Below are 15,576 nucleotides of genomic sequence, written 5' to 3'. Positions count from 1 at the left end.
AATTTTGATTATATTGCCTTAATAAAAAGTAATGAAACTGGCTCATGCTCTAGTGGCTTTCTTTTAAATGATACACGACAGTGATCTTGCAAAGACCACTGTGCCACAAACTGATTATGACACCTCATCTGAAGAAGGCGATGTTACCCCAACCATGGCAGGTAACCGCAGTGAAGTTGGTTTGACTTCTCGCAAATGTTTTCGTGAAACACTTTCAATGAAACACCAGTTAGAAATTAGGTTAGCTTTGAAGACTTACCATCAATTCGACTAACAAGTTCCTCCAACATGTTCACTTTCTTCTGAATTCCTGGCTGTGCAAATGTGTAGTTATCCTGAAGAAGAGACCACACACAAGTATAAGTTGGGGAACGGGGCGGGGGGAGGGAAGTTTCTTCTCTTTCACTTGCATATCTTAATCCATGCATTTTTCTATGGTTTTGTCTTGTTTTTACATTTCCTAGGTCTGTGTCTACAGTTGAGTAGTAAATCACCACATTGTAGACCCTACAGGTATTCCTGCATGAATTGCTCTCTACTTGCTAATCTCGCGCCCTTGAAGTTTCAGGTTTATTGCAGAAGTCCAAGTAGCTTTACAAGACTGTCATCTTAAATGTCAAAATGTGACACGCAAGAAAACTTTTAAGGTGATTTTTTCCCATAAATTTACAGTTCTATCACAAATAATGTAGGAAATATGAAAATCTAGACCCTAATCAGTGATAGGACAAGAATTTGAACTTTAGAACTTCAGAATAATACCTTCCAGCAGCATAGGAAATCAAAAGTCTATTTCAATGGAGTCGTGACTACACTGAACCCGAGGTTACAGTTAATAACATGAATCAAAATCTAACATACAAGCTATACAGCTAAAACGGCAGGGTATTTGCATGTATTTGTTTGAAAGTATTAACTTCAGTGTTGGGGGTTTTTATTTATTTTTGTATTACAGCTCTATAATATAGATTGGGCTAGAGTTTGAAATAACAAGGAAGAAAAATACTTTCACTTTAACCCCAAAGCGATCAATCTTTTTAAATAAAGACATTACTTAAATGCACAGGAATGTTTCTGAATATTTGATAGGCAATCCCTCAACTGTTTTTGTTATGGATTTCTATATAGAGAGATTCAAGAAAAGAAAATTACCAATAAATATTTTACAAGAAAGTGGCTATGTAAAATTGTTTTCATGTCACCACTACATACACAGAAAACCAAGATAAAAGTGAACATTACTATTGTTTAAATAATTCCTTTGTGAAAATCAACTGGAGAGCTGAGAACTATCCCAAAAACCATCCTAAAAAATTCATCAGTCATGGACTGTTAATTGTTCTGAACTTGATTTCAAATTTTAACTTGACCTTAGTGTAAAAGGGATGAATATAGGTTGATTTTTATGAATCTTGACATATTTTTCTTTTAATAGAAAGAAAAAAGGCCATATTGACTTTCTTTACTGTTTTTACACAGCGCTTTTTTTTATTAGTTTTATGAACCTGAATTACAATTCAATCTTCAAATTCTGTAAAACTGCCATAAAGTATGAAACCTAAAAGTTCACCAGGGATATGATACACTAATAATTCTGTCCATTATAGTACATCAACCAACAAGTGATGTATGGTATCAAAGTCTATTACATGCTCTGATCACTTGTAACCAACTACAGTAGTGGCTATGTAAAAGATTATAGCAAAGTTTTCCACAGGCCTAGCAGTAGCACTTTCATATTTGATATTAGAAATCAATGCATAAACCAAAACAGTGTTGACAAGGAAGCAAGAATAATTCTCTGAATGTTGGTGATTTCTGTGGAAAATTCCAACTACAACAGACAACCATTTCATCTTGTTGGCGTTCTCTCTAAAACAGAACTGAGCATCCTCAGTAGCATAATAAAGCATCAAAATTGAAAGACTGGAAATTACCATAATCTTATTTCGGGAACAGAGAAACTATCCCATGCACTGGGACAATACCTTTTATACAAGTCTGACACATTCCTGTATTACTCATACTGTTTCCTAAAGATGCTGTATCCTGGACGTGATACATATTTATTTTCTTTACAGAACCTGGTCTAACAACAAAAACTGTATTCAATTTTTTTTTCTCCTAATGTTTACATACTGTTCTATTTATTTATTTAAAGAAAGTTAACTAATATTTCTGGAAGTACTACTGTACTCAAAGTACAGCAATATGGTACTCAATTATTTAATCTATAACAGATCGGCTGTAAAAGTATCTGCACTTATTTAATGCTGAAAGCCAACATAGAGCTAAACGACTACTGCTTTGATCATTAGTTTCTCCCCAGGCAGTGCAACTCCCAATTGCCATCTATGAATTTGAAACTGTTTTCTTTCTCAAAAAATAATTTACTCCATACACACCTGGAAATGCAAACAAAACTGCCATCTTGGATTTGAAAACAGGTAAGTTTCCTCTTCACTACATTTGATATTTTGCCTGTTCATTTATTTTTCTGTTCATTATTTCAGCCACAAATGAACACAGCTGGGAGTCACTCCTGTATCTGCTGACTCAACTAACTAGAAAGATGCTGGCTCCCCCAGTCCTTTCTTCTAATTAAACTATGCTGTATGTATTCCCTCCTATGACACTTGTAATTGACTTTCTGGAGTTTGCTGTAAGAAGGACTTTGAAAACAGAAAAAGCATCCATTTATCTACTATTCTTGCTCCTTTTTTGCTTATAGGTGGAAGGAAAACCTAGTACCACAGTTAAAAGAAAAAAATCCCAAAATGTCAAACTCATGGAATTCATGAATTATTGCTCAGGGCAATATAGAAGTACAGTGGTTAAGATTTTAATTCTTCTATCTTATGATTTAATTGGCAATACCGGCTTCAAAATTAGTCAGCTTTACTCCCAACTCTTTCTATTTCCTCCCCACCAAGAGGCGCGGGGGGATAGGGAACAGGGGTTGTGGTCAGTTCATCATACTTCGCCTCTGCCAGAGAGCCTGCTCCTGCACAAGCTCATCTCCACAGTCCACAGCTTCCACCGAGGCATCTCCACCTGCTCTGGTGTGGAGCCCTCCACGGGCTGCAGGTGGATATCTGCTCCACCATTAACCAGCATGAGTTGCAGGGGGACAGCCTGCCCCACCGTGGTCTTCTCTACAGACTGCCAGCGAACCTCTGCTCCGGTGCCCGGAGCACCTCCTGCCTCCTTCTGCACTGACCTGGGGGTCTGCAGGGCTGTTTCTCTCACTTTTTCTCACTCCTTTCTCACAGCTGCTGTGCAGTGCTTTTTACCCTTTCATAAACATGTTACCACAGGGGCACCACCAGCATCACCAACAGGCTCAGCTTTGGCCAGCGACAGGTCCATCTTGGAGCTGGCTGGAACTGGCTCTGTCCAACACAGGGCCTCTTCTCACAGAAGACACCCCTGCAGCTCCCCTGCTACCAAAACCTTGCCACGTAAACTCAATAAAAGTTCTTTGCTAACTTTTGCAGAAAAAAAGTGTTCCAGTATTCAACTTTGCTACCTATTCCCCCTCACAGCTGTGGGTCCTCAAAGGAACATTTCATTACTCATCCTTCAAAGTTTTATTATATTTCCTCATTTATTCCTCCTGCAACTTTGCCCATCCACTTTAAGCAAAAGAAAAACTCCGAAAAAGTCATCAGTAACTAAGAATAGGAGTGTCTTGCCTCAACAGGTCTTCAGCAAACAGTTAATATAAAATGCCTTATATTTCCAACCACTGTTCGTGACACTTTCTAGTAAGTATTCACATATGACAAAGTATGCATGAGTACACAACAGAATCCTCAATAAAGATAAAAAATTCATGCACTGGTGTGCAGTATCTAAATTCCTTGATGTTCTGCTCAGATCGCTTCCAACATAATTCCAGTGAATTATGCTAACCTACTTCACAGCTGAATGGTTATAATATCTAGTGCAGACTTGGACACATAATTAGTTTCACCTTACAATACAGAAGGTTAAGACTTTATAATGTCACAAGGGCTCAAAACTTGCTTCAGTCTCAAATCTTCGTATTAGTAGTCTGTACTTATTCTGCAGAGGCTAGTATAACCACCTCAGTGCCCTGCAACTACAACTAGGTCTGGCACGACTTCTCAAAAAATAACCACTATAATTTAAAATAAAATATTTCAATTACAGCCTTCGCTAAACATGAAAAAACATGTTAAGTAATTCCTTACATTTTATTTTAAGAGTAGAAAAAGTTTAAAAGGAAGAAAATTGATTAGAAAGTGAAAATATAGAAAAAAATGCACTGAACAAATTTAACTGGGATTATCCTCCCATACTCTCAAAAAGAAATGGGGACAAGGGGGAAGAGAGGAAGGGGAAGAAATACAGCCAGCCAAACTGAAAATAAAAAACACTCTCAACAATTTAACAATAATGATTGCAGTCAAGCACAAGTATAGGCACAGTGCTTCTCACTTTTTCAGGTTACACAAGCTGTTTACCAGCAACATAGTGATGAAAATATTAGAACCATTTACAGAAAGAAATGAAAAGTTTTGACACAAAGTCCTCATGTGCTGTTTGTTTTTAACAAGGTTTTGTCAACCAGATCAGTGCTTTTAAATATGAAGGATACATTAAGCAATCTGTATACAGCATACCTAGACATCTACTTTCTCTACTGATGTATATTTAAGTATTCCTATACATCAATTTAGGTATGTTCAAGTATATTATCAAATGAACAAAAGACAACTGAAAAAAAAGCTTTCTGAAGTTATCTCATTATGTCAGAAAGGGAACTTTTCAAATTTTTTAAACTCATTTAAGGACTTCATTCACATATTTGTGAATCCTCTAAGCAAACTCATATTAAAAACCTTTGTTCACCTTGCTCTCAAAGTTATGTGAAAAGGTGGGGGCAGGTAGGAGGGAAACATGACACTTAGATGATGATAGCCAACATATATATTAACACTACCAGCGGTAGGCAGGGTTTAGCAACAAGTTTCTTGAAGCTGGAGACTGTAATATAAATTCAATCTTAAATACAGTTCAGGAGAAAGAGTGCACTGCACAAAAACACACAAGTGTGCTGGAGTATGCTGTTTGCACATATTCCACTGCATGTTCCAGAAATACTTTAAGATACTTCCTTTAAATGAAAAAAGCTTTCAACCTTGTAATTATTAAGCCTGATTTTTGAAAACTTAAAATATCCTAAGCAACAGCAAAGAGATTTACAAAGCATTGCAGCCCAACATTTTCTACATGGAAAAGAATATCTTATTTATTCCTATATAACAGGATGGAAAAAAGCAACATCTTATTAAAAAAACAGGTACAGATTCTCATGTTATAATAGTATCCATCATCCCAGAATCAAATCCCCAATCTTCTACTGGGCTACGTAATGAAATCTCAGTTTTACACAAGTGGATGTATTACAAACAACTACAGAAACTGTTGAAGTAGCAATAAAAGAAGTGTTGGGAGTATATTTTTGGATTATGGCGCAGGCCAGGCAACAGTTCAAATCTGGGCAAGAGCTAGAAATTATAAATATGGACAAGTACAATCCCAAAAAGGTGAGGAAGTAAATTTGAGGTAGAAGATAAAATATTTTTATTCTGAAGCATACTGATAGCACAGTATATTTCATCTAAAACACATAAAGCAATGCCTTAATATAAGTATTACAAACCAATTACAAATATATCTGTTCTCTTCCTGAAAATTTTACTCTCAGTGACAGGCCAGAAAACTGTGTTACTGGCTTTCAAAGAGACACAGGCTCCTTAAAAGCTTCTGAAGGCACCTGTCCTGAAGAAAAACTACAGCCCTCAAGATAAATCCTACTGATGCCCTCAATTTTCTATTACCTGAAGTCCCAACAAAAGCTTATTATTACTAACTTAAAATCGGCTACTGGGCCAAACAAAAGAACCACCTTGGGTTTTCCCCAAATAACTACAAAAGACAATAAGAGCAAATTAAGCCTGCAGTGATACGCTTGCAGCATTTTTTTCAGTTTCCAGTTTGCTGCACTGAGATTTCTTTAACTCAAGGTGGTAACCTGGTAATTAAAATTGTTTAAAGATTTTTCTTCAACCAGACTTCAAACCATTCAGGTTCTAAGCTCATGTAAAATGCTTTTCATCCTTTGACAAGTAGCCCTGCAGCTTAGTTACTCAACCACTTTTTTTTTTTTTTTTTTAAAGCCAATCACTCAGCAGTATTACAAGATACTATCTAGGTCTTGCATAAGAAAAGATGGAAAGCAACTACTCCCTATACACCTTCTTCATCCAGCTCATCATTTTAGACTTCTATTACATTCCTCCACTTAGTGAAGTCATCCAAGCTGAAGAACATAATCCATCACCCAGAAACTGTTCCATACCTTTGATCACACTTATCTTGCTCCATAATTATTTTTTTAACTTCCAATCCATCATTTCAAAATGGGATGTACAGAAGGGATTAAAACTGCAAACAGCATACTGAGCACAAGCTCACCTTATGTTTTAAAAGTAGCAAAGTGATGTTTTTTTTCTTTTGAGAACTACTTGCATAAACCATTCCCCTCCCTACGTGCTAACACGTCATGCTTCTACCATGGATGCTTAGCTTCTTTACAAACTTCTGGTAAAGGACTTTATCAAATTGCATTTTGGAAATACATTTAAACTGTACAGCTTTTCACAGGCTCACAGATTCCTTCCAGATTTGTGCTGCTTTACAGGAGTTATAGAAAATATTAAATAATATGGGGGTTTATCTTTTGACCATTAATTCTGTTTGGTTTTACACTTTCTACAAACTTTCCTGATGCCCAAGTCTACTCGTCTGTGCTCTTTTGAATCCCCTTGAAAGCATTTACAAAATTTGATGCCATATCCACCCCATTCCATTGCTCTCATACCAAAGCAGTTTTGAGCATTGATTTTCTTGTTCACCCATTACCAGAGACCCTCACAGGAGGTAGGCACAGATACATTTGAAACTGAGCAGATTTAGCAATTGCCTCTGCAGTTCTTACTAGGCATCCTGATGCACAGTACCCTAGTGATGCATTCAATCCTCTCAAACTGATGGGGAGGTATTTAAGTCCTCCAGTGTCCACTAGAAATTCCAGGAGTGTTTCAACAGATCTCTTGTGCACAGGCGCTAGTGCAAACTCAATAATTTTCACGTAAAGCTTATTGTGGCATACTCCTACTATACAGTTCAGTGATATCACAAACAATAGATTTAACTGCAATTCTTCTAAATCAATGTACAACTTATACTTTGCAAAGTAGACACTGATGCTATATGACTTGGGCTCATTGTTAGTGACAGTCTCAGTGTAGACAAGTTTGAAGGATCATTTATTCCAAAAAATTAAAATGTTGACATTTTTTAACTCAGTTTTGCGTACATCAAGAGTTTCAGGATCTACTTTGAAACAGTTTGTCTGAGGCCAGATCATCAACAACCATGATACAGTCCTTAGCTGCTCAAGCTAAATCTAAAGTAGATACAATATTTTTACATTTTAACTCTTCAAAGTTTTGAACAGGCAATAGTAAGTAAACATGCTTTAATTACTGTCACATCAAAAGAACAGGACTACCATAACAATTGTGTTAATTACATTCCAACGGCTCATAGTTACAACTCTACTGCCCGAGTTTATGAACTTCCTAGCATTGTTCAATAAAACGTATTTTTTTTTCCTCCAAGTACTAATCAAGTCTTCAAAGAACTCTATGAACAGGAGCTTCAAACAAGACTTTAAGGTTCCGAAGGTACGTTGGAAATAAGTCACACAGAATAGCATGATGCTGCATATGTTTTGCTGTCAAAAAAGTCTGCCCTTAATGGTATTCATTCTGAACAGTAATTCATATGAATAATGTGTGAGAATATTCTCTTAAATTGAGAAAGTTAAAACCTGCTTATGGAAAAATTTCTAGACATTTTTTCTACTTTTAATGTTCTTTTCCTTCCTCCAAGTTTAAAACACCATAAAACAGTATTTGCTCCAACAGATTATGTAAGAAAAATAGTAGACATCTGAGCACAAATACAGTAAGTATTCTCGATAGAAGCACCTGTTGTAGTCATGCTTACGTTTCAGAAGATTAAAGTCTCACATATGACATACAGATAGATACCATTTAGGGGTATTATTTAATAAGTGATTACTAAAAAATGTTGAAGCTATCCATTTCTCATTAGAAGACAAGCCATTCTAGAATCCTGAACAGGCACAAATGTCTGCCCTAATTGCAGAACCTATTTCTCATGAAATTTCTCATGTTTATGACTTTTCGCTTAATACCTAAATTTGAAAAACTGGGTATTTACATTTAAAACTGTTCATAATTTAGAAACAGCTTTACGGAAGGCACTGATAATGAAAAGAATAAGAGTAAACTCAAGGTATTGTTCATTCATCAGAACAGAAGTCTCCATTCAACAATAAACCCACTTTCACCAAGACTATCTGTTTACAATCATCAGCAGTCATCCCTATAATTATATATATTATCATTCATAAAGTTTTACCACACAATCTGCACTTTAATTCTAAAATATAAAGCTGTTACTTTTATAAGTGTTTTAAAACACAATTCTGATCAAGCAAGCCATTGTTTTTCCTAAGAACAGTCATAGCTTCAAGAAAAAAAAAAAAAAAACCAAAACACACACACCATCTTTTGTCATTCTCAGGATACCACTTGGACAAGACACTAGCATAAAATGAACAATCTGAATTTCTGGAAATCACTAAGCAGTTATTACTGTACAGAACTTCTATCTCACAGATGGAGTTACAGCGACAGTAGCTGCAGGAACAGACACAGAGCATGAATATGCAGCTCAAATGTTAAGAGAACTACATGCAGAAATAGGTACTGCTAGAATTTCTGACAATCCCTGACAGGACTTCCACATTTTTAAAACATAGAATTCTGACTGGCATTAGGATCTGTTTCTACAGAAATCGGAGCATGACTGCAGTACTGTCTTTCAGTATCAGCTATACCGTGTTAGTGGTGACTCTGAAGACTGCGTGGGAGACACTTCTATAGTGTATCACATTTTCCCTGAGCACACCACATTTGCAGTGCTATGTTCAGACGAGGAAGGTGGGAGGAAAGACTACTTTCTCAATTTATCTAAGCTTACCAGAAGCACTGGGCTGATGCAAACCCAGAAATCCCAGACAAGCTATCACTGCATTTGCACAGGTAGACGCTGTGGTACCCGTGATACAGAAACTTGACCCATGCACAAAAGTACATCCGCAATAGACATGCAGTTCACATGACAAAAGACAGGTAACAGACAGATGCCAACAATTACAGTCCATATTTGCTGTATCTGTCTATTTTGGCTAACCCATGTTCTCAGACAACAGATCATAACGCTAAACGAGCTATCCAAATGAATTGAATACATAATCAAGAAACTTGTCTTGCAGGAGTTTAATGAAAAGGCACAAAGAACGCTATCTTCAACCTATTTTTTCCTTAAAAATAAACCTTTGGAAGGTCCTGTGAAGAATTTTCAGAAGAGCCAGCACCAGCTATTTCTGCACGTACTTCTCTGCATCCGAGCTGCATATTCATGCTGTTTATCTGTTCCTGCAGATCTCTGAAAGGCATTCCAAGCAGCATTCCATCCATCCACCCATAATTCAGACTTGAAGCACACATTAGCAACAACTTTCCAAAACTAAGGAGCAAGAAAGAACTTTGCAGGATTCCCACTGCAAATCATAAATCTTACAATTTAATCAGCTACAGAGAGACAGCTAATATATACTCCAGTCCCTGGAAATGAATTATCTCCCTTTCATTCAAAAAAATTCACAGGCCCTAATAAATAATAATATTAATATTTTATTGCTATTTTTAATACATCTGGTTAGATCATTATGCAATGCATATATTTCCCCTTTGGTTATTTTATTACCATTACACTTGAACTGAAAACGGAGAGTTATACTCTATTTTATACATGAACATTACATTTTCAGGTGGCACAGATCAGCGTGAACTTTTTACTTGAATGTTAACGGGACTCTGTTGAGGAAAGTGTTATAAAGGACAATTTAGTAATAAAAAAGATAATTACGATGGATGTATGGGAATGTCTACTTAATTAAGCGGAAAAAATACTTGTGGGATAAGTGCTCGTTTTCCCATATGCACAGCCATTATTCCTACAGGTGAAAATGCAAAAGTGCTCATGCATTTAGAAGTGTTCTAAAGACAACCAGCTTTATCATGAACATGGTGGACTGACATCTGAAACGTTTTCTCTTTCAACTGCTCAACTTGAATTGCAAAATAGTTTTAGAAATTAACTAGCTACTAAAAAAAAAATAGGAATACATGATTCTTATTCACAATACAAATGCACCAAAATACTGTTGTATAGATTACAAATGTGAAATTATCAACTAACGTGTTGAAAATAATCAAGAATGGTGGTCTTATTTAGCCATATTTTGTACATGGCCACACACCCCCTCAGAAACAGGTTTTTATAGATAAGCTTTAGAGCATCTTGCAAGACTACAAACTCGAGACAAAACTAAAGTTTTGTGGCTTTGTGGGACAGAACCAGTTTTTCCCGGCTGTCTGTAAAGACATTCCATTATCTACAGTAGATCATATGGAAAATACTAAGGGAGTAATAAGAACCAATTCAATGATGAACTCCAAGAAACAGCAGCAAATTTCTTGAGTGGCAGAGAGGCTTAAGTGGATCATCTAGACCACCGCATATTGGCCACAAGCTTGGTAAACTGAGAATTTACAGCTGTTAAAGTAAACCTATGTCTCAGCTGTCATGATCCTACCTGGGCCCTGCTGTGCAGTTCTACTTACTACTTTCCTGCGTGTGCTGGGTTTGGCTGGGATAGAGTTAATTTCCTTCACAGTAGCCAGTGTGGGGCTGTGCTTTGGATTTGTGCTGGAAACTGTTGATAACGCAGGGATGTTTTCGGTGCCGCTGAGCAGCGCTTGCACAGAGCCAAGGGCTTTTCTGCCCCTCACCCCACCAGCGGGTGGGCTGGGGGGGCACGAGGAGCTGGGAGGGGACACGGCTGGGACAGCTGGTCCCAGCTGACCAAGGGATAGCCCAGACCATATGATGCTGCCCAGCGTATAAAGCTGGGTGATGAAGGAAACTGGGAACACTCGGAGCGATGGTATTTGTCTGTTCAGGTAAGCATTAAGCATGATGGAGCCCTGCGTGCCTGGAGGTGGCTGAACACCTGCCTGCCCGTGGGAAGGGATGAATTAATTCCTTGGTTTGCTCTGTTTGCATGCACTGCTTTAGCTTTACCTATTAAACTGTCTTTATCGCAAGCCGTGAGTTTTCTCACTTTTACTCTTCTGATCCTGTCCCCCATCCCATCAGGAGGGTGTGAGCAAGCAGCTGTGTGGGGCTTGGTTGCCGGCTGGGGTTAAACCAGGACATTGCAAAGAACTGAGAAAGTTTGCTCACGTTTCCAAGTAAAACACTCTCACTGAGGTGATGAAAAGCTGGCTTATTTATTCATTTTAAAATCATTAATATAGCAACCTATAAGCGATTGCTGTCTTAACAGTTCCTGAAATTATCTTCATATTTTTAAAACATCCATGGAGCTTAGTTGCCAGCCAGGGTTAAACCATGACACTACGGTACCTATTCAAGGTGTTCACCCCCTAAATGAATCAATCAGTGCTTTTTTTGTTTATTGTGTTGTCCGGCAGTTCTGCTCTGTAAGTTAGCTCGCAACAGGTAGCACTCAGCAAGGGATAGACAGGAATGAGCGTTCAGGTGCAGACAGGAGCACAGGATTACTACAATTTGATGTAAATCAACTTATGCAATTTGGGCATGATCTGATCTTAACAGTTCCAGGTCCTACCTCACCCATCCTCATCTAGTCCTTGCCCTCTGCCAGCAGATTTGGTGATTGTGCATGCAGAATGCGAGTTATTAGAATCATATAATCATACAATGGTTTGGGTTGGAAGGGACCATTAAAGTTCATCTAGTCCAACACACCACCATGGGCACGGACGCCTTTCGCTAAATCTGGCTGCTTAACACCATATCAAACCTGACCTTGAACACTTCCAGAAATGGAGCATCCACAACTTCTCTGGGCTTCCTCATCATAAAAAACATATTTGTTACGTTCAGTCTAAATTCACCCTCTTTCAGTTTAAAACCATTGCCCCTTGTCCTGTCACTACAAGCCCTGGTAAAAAGTCCATCTCCCGCTTTCTTATAAGCCCCTTTTAGGTACTGAAAGGCTACAATAAGGTCTCCTTGGAGACTTCTCCAGGCTGAACAACGCCAACTCTCTCAGCCCTTCCTCATAGGAGAGGTGCCCCAGCCCTCTGATCATCTTTGTGGCCCTCTCCTCTGGACTCCCTCCAGCAGGTCCATGACCTTCTTATGCTGAGGCCCCAGAACCGGATGCAGTACTTGAGATGGAGTGTCACGAGAGCAGAGCAGAGGGGCAGAATCACCTCCCTCAACCCGATGATCACACTTCTTTTGATGCAGCCCAGGATACAGCTGGCTTTCTGGGCTGCAAGCGCACATTGTTGGGTCATATTCAGTTTTTATCTACCAGTATCCCCAAGTCCTTCTCTGCAGAGCTGCTCTCAATCCATGCATCCTCCAGTCCATATTGATATTGGACATTGCCCCAACCCATGCGTAGAACCTTGTACATGGCCTTGTTGAACTTCATGAAGTTCGAATAGGCCCACTCAAGATCCCTCTGGACAGCACCCCTTCAGTAAAACAAACTCTATTCTCTGCAGGTTTTTTTTAACCCCTTCCTCTCAATAAGCTGATTTCTTTTTGGGTTAGTTCTCCCAACCAACTCAACCTGCAACTATGTGACCTTTCTATCTGACAAGCAAATGAAACCAGGAGAACAGGAGTAAATAGCAGCACTCCGCAGTTGCACTGAATTAACTGTAACATCATTAGTCACATCAGTAGCATAATCTTCCAAGCCTGCTTTTGATAGACGAGTGCATCCTTGTATACATCCAATCGAAAACCATTTCATTTCTGTAAAAGCTTAAATGTTCATTGATGCAGTTTAATTACATTATCATTACCTTCAGTATTTTGCTTATCAGTACTTGATAGTTTTGTATGAAAACAGAATATTAAGGAGAAATTATGTAATCTCTGAACTTCCTTTTCCAGAAAAGAACAGAGCAGCAGATCTGTGCCAGAAGATATTCTAGAAACTGGTAAAAAAAAAAAGTTGGAGGGCTTCCATTTCTTTACCTGGCTTTCTTCCTTTCAAGGTCTCACTTTTTCTCTTCATAAATTTTCACATTTTTTTATATGTAGTCAAATATTTCAAAATGTAGTAGTTCTGAGAGATTGAAATAAGCAAACCAGCATTTTTTTTTACAGGAATCAACATGCAACTATGTTTTTCAATAACACTACAGAAAACATTGAGCTACTACTCATCTGACCTTTAACCAGGAGAAACACACTTAAAATAACCTCAAAGAAGTTGAAGACCTCTGTTTGTTGATTCAATTTTATAACAATTTTGTCCAAAATGAACTCTGTTACAAGCTTGAATTCACAATATGCCTTAGCCAATGAAACATTCATATTAAGACATAAGCCATAGGCAAGAATATGTTAAAGCACTTTTATAAAATAGTAAGTACCATAAGGAAAGAAACATCTGTCAAATAATGCAGTCAAAATAAAGAATCTGTAAAGCACTGATTTAGTTCCACTGAAAACTACAGCTTCAACTCATAACAACAATTATGGTTATTCACATTTTATAATGATTTATTTATGACTGGAATTTTCAACATACATAAATTCAGTCTCAACATTTTTGCTACATTAAAGCCACTTGGAGAAACAACACCTCAAATTTTCAAGCACATGTCCAAATAATTTCAAAACAAATAAAGTTGAATGGGACCTACCACCAGGATTCAATTTATTAAGTACAGTAGAAGCACTTATCCGTCACTTCACCTTTTAAGAGAACATTAGGAATAAATCAACCAAAGTTTTGCTATCCCTGCAACAATTTCTATCGTCACCAATACTGAAAATTTCACAGAACAGATCCTCTACACTCTACAAGTAACTCATTTGAAAGCAAGGAATCATCAGAAAGAGAAGTTATGAAGATAAAAAAAGAAAAGAAGCAGCAATCTGATAAATATTTGTAACCCTAATTTATTTTTTATCAGCTCACTGAAAGCACCAAACAAACCCTGAATGCCTACCAAAACATTTTTTTGTGGCCAGTGCAAAATAGAAATCATCACCTTTCAGAAACTTTCACACTTTTAGCAATGGTCAATATTGAACCCACTGTAATCCAGGAATTCACAATTATATTATTGTAATACATATATTCTGAGTGTACCAAATCAGATTATTTTTTACTTTCCAGCAAGATACAACATGTTTATTTCAAATAACACAGATCTGAAAAACAGATATTACATAAATATTATTTGGTGCCTATCGCAACACAAAGCCTATACAATTTAATTCAGGTTACTTCTTTGTAAACTGAAAAATTGGAAGTTCCTGCTCTATGGTGTGTCAGCATTGCAGCACAAGGTGCTTCAATATGCTAAATACCAGAGATGCCTGGACTCCCATTTACTCCATGGCAGATCATACGGATTCCTCCCTCACCTAAATGCAAAATATTTAGCTATCTATTTACTATTTCCTGCAGATACTTCTACTTTTCATAAACTTCTATGCCAGCCAATGCAAACATGCACACACAAATCTACCACTCAAGTCTGTAACTTGCTGCATTAACAAAAAATTGTGCCTACATTTACAGCTTCTCCACATAGAAAAAATTCCAACACCCAATGAAGCAACACAAGTATAAAGTTTTAAACGGATGTTTTAAAAATATGAAGATAATTTCAGGAACTATAAAGACAGCAATTGCTTATAGGTTGCTATAGTAATGATTTAAAAAATAATAAATAAGCCAGCTTTTCACCAGTTCAGTAAGACCATATTACTTGGAGGGTTAAGCAAACTTTCTCCGTGCTTGGCGATGCCTTGGTTTAACCCCGGCTTGTAAGCAAGCACCACACAGCTACTTGCTCACTGCCCCCCAGTGGGATGGGGGACATGATCAGAAAAGTAAATGTGAGAAACTCATGGCTTGAGATAGAGACAGTTTAACAGGTAAAGCTAAAGCAGTGCACGCAAGCAAAGCAAAACAAGGGATTCATTCACCACTTCCCATCAGCAGGTGGGTGCTCGGCCACCTCCAGGCAAGCAGGGCTCCATAATGGTTACTTGGAAAGACAAACACCGTAACCCTGAATGTCCGGCCCTTCCTTCTTACATCATATGGTGTGGAATATCCCTTGGGCTAGTCTGGGTCACCTGTCCTGGCTGTGCCCCCTCCCAGGTTCCCCTGCCCCTCCAGCCCTCTCGCTGGCAGGGTCTGACAGACTGACAAGTCCTTGACTTAATTTCGACATTACCAACCAAGAACCAAAGACACCAGTGTGCTATCAACATTGTTCCCACACCAAA

The 15,576-nt window shown here is 37.9% G+C and overlaps 1 protein-coding gene across 3 annotated transcripts in view; it reads right to left on the bottom strand.

Annotated features, from left to right (window-relative positions):
- TBC1D22A (TBC1 domain family member 22A) overlaps positions 1-15,576 on the bottom strand; it is a 180,065-nt gene that overhangs the window by 93,307 nt on the left and 71,182 nt on the right. For all 3 annotated transcript variants that reach the window (XM_055808796.1, XM_055808798.1, XM_055808797.1), the window contains exon 10: positions 260-335. In XM_055808796.1, the coding sequence (XP_055664771.1) occupies positions 260-335 (76 nt within the window). The remainder of the gene's footprint in view (positions 1-259; positions 336-15,576) is intronic.

This window comes from Falco peregrinus, chromosome 6 (assembly GCF_023634155.1).
Source record: "Falco peregrinus isolate bFalPer1 chromosome 6, bFalPer1.pri, whole genome shotgun sequence".
NCBI classification, from domain to species: Eukaryota; Metazoa; Chordata; class Aves; order Falconiformes; family Falconidae; genus Falco; species Falco peregrinus.
Note: the sequence above shows the minus strand (reverse complement) of the source record. Positions and strands in the feature narration are given on the sequence as shown.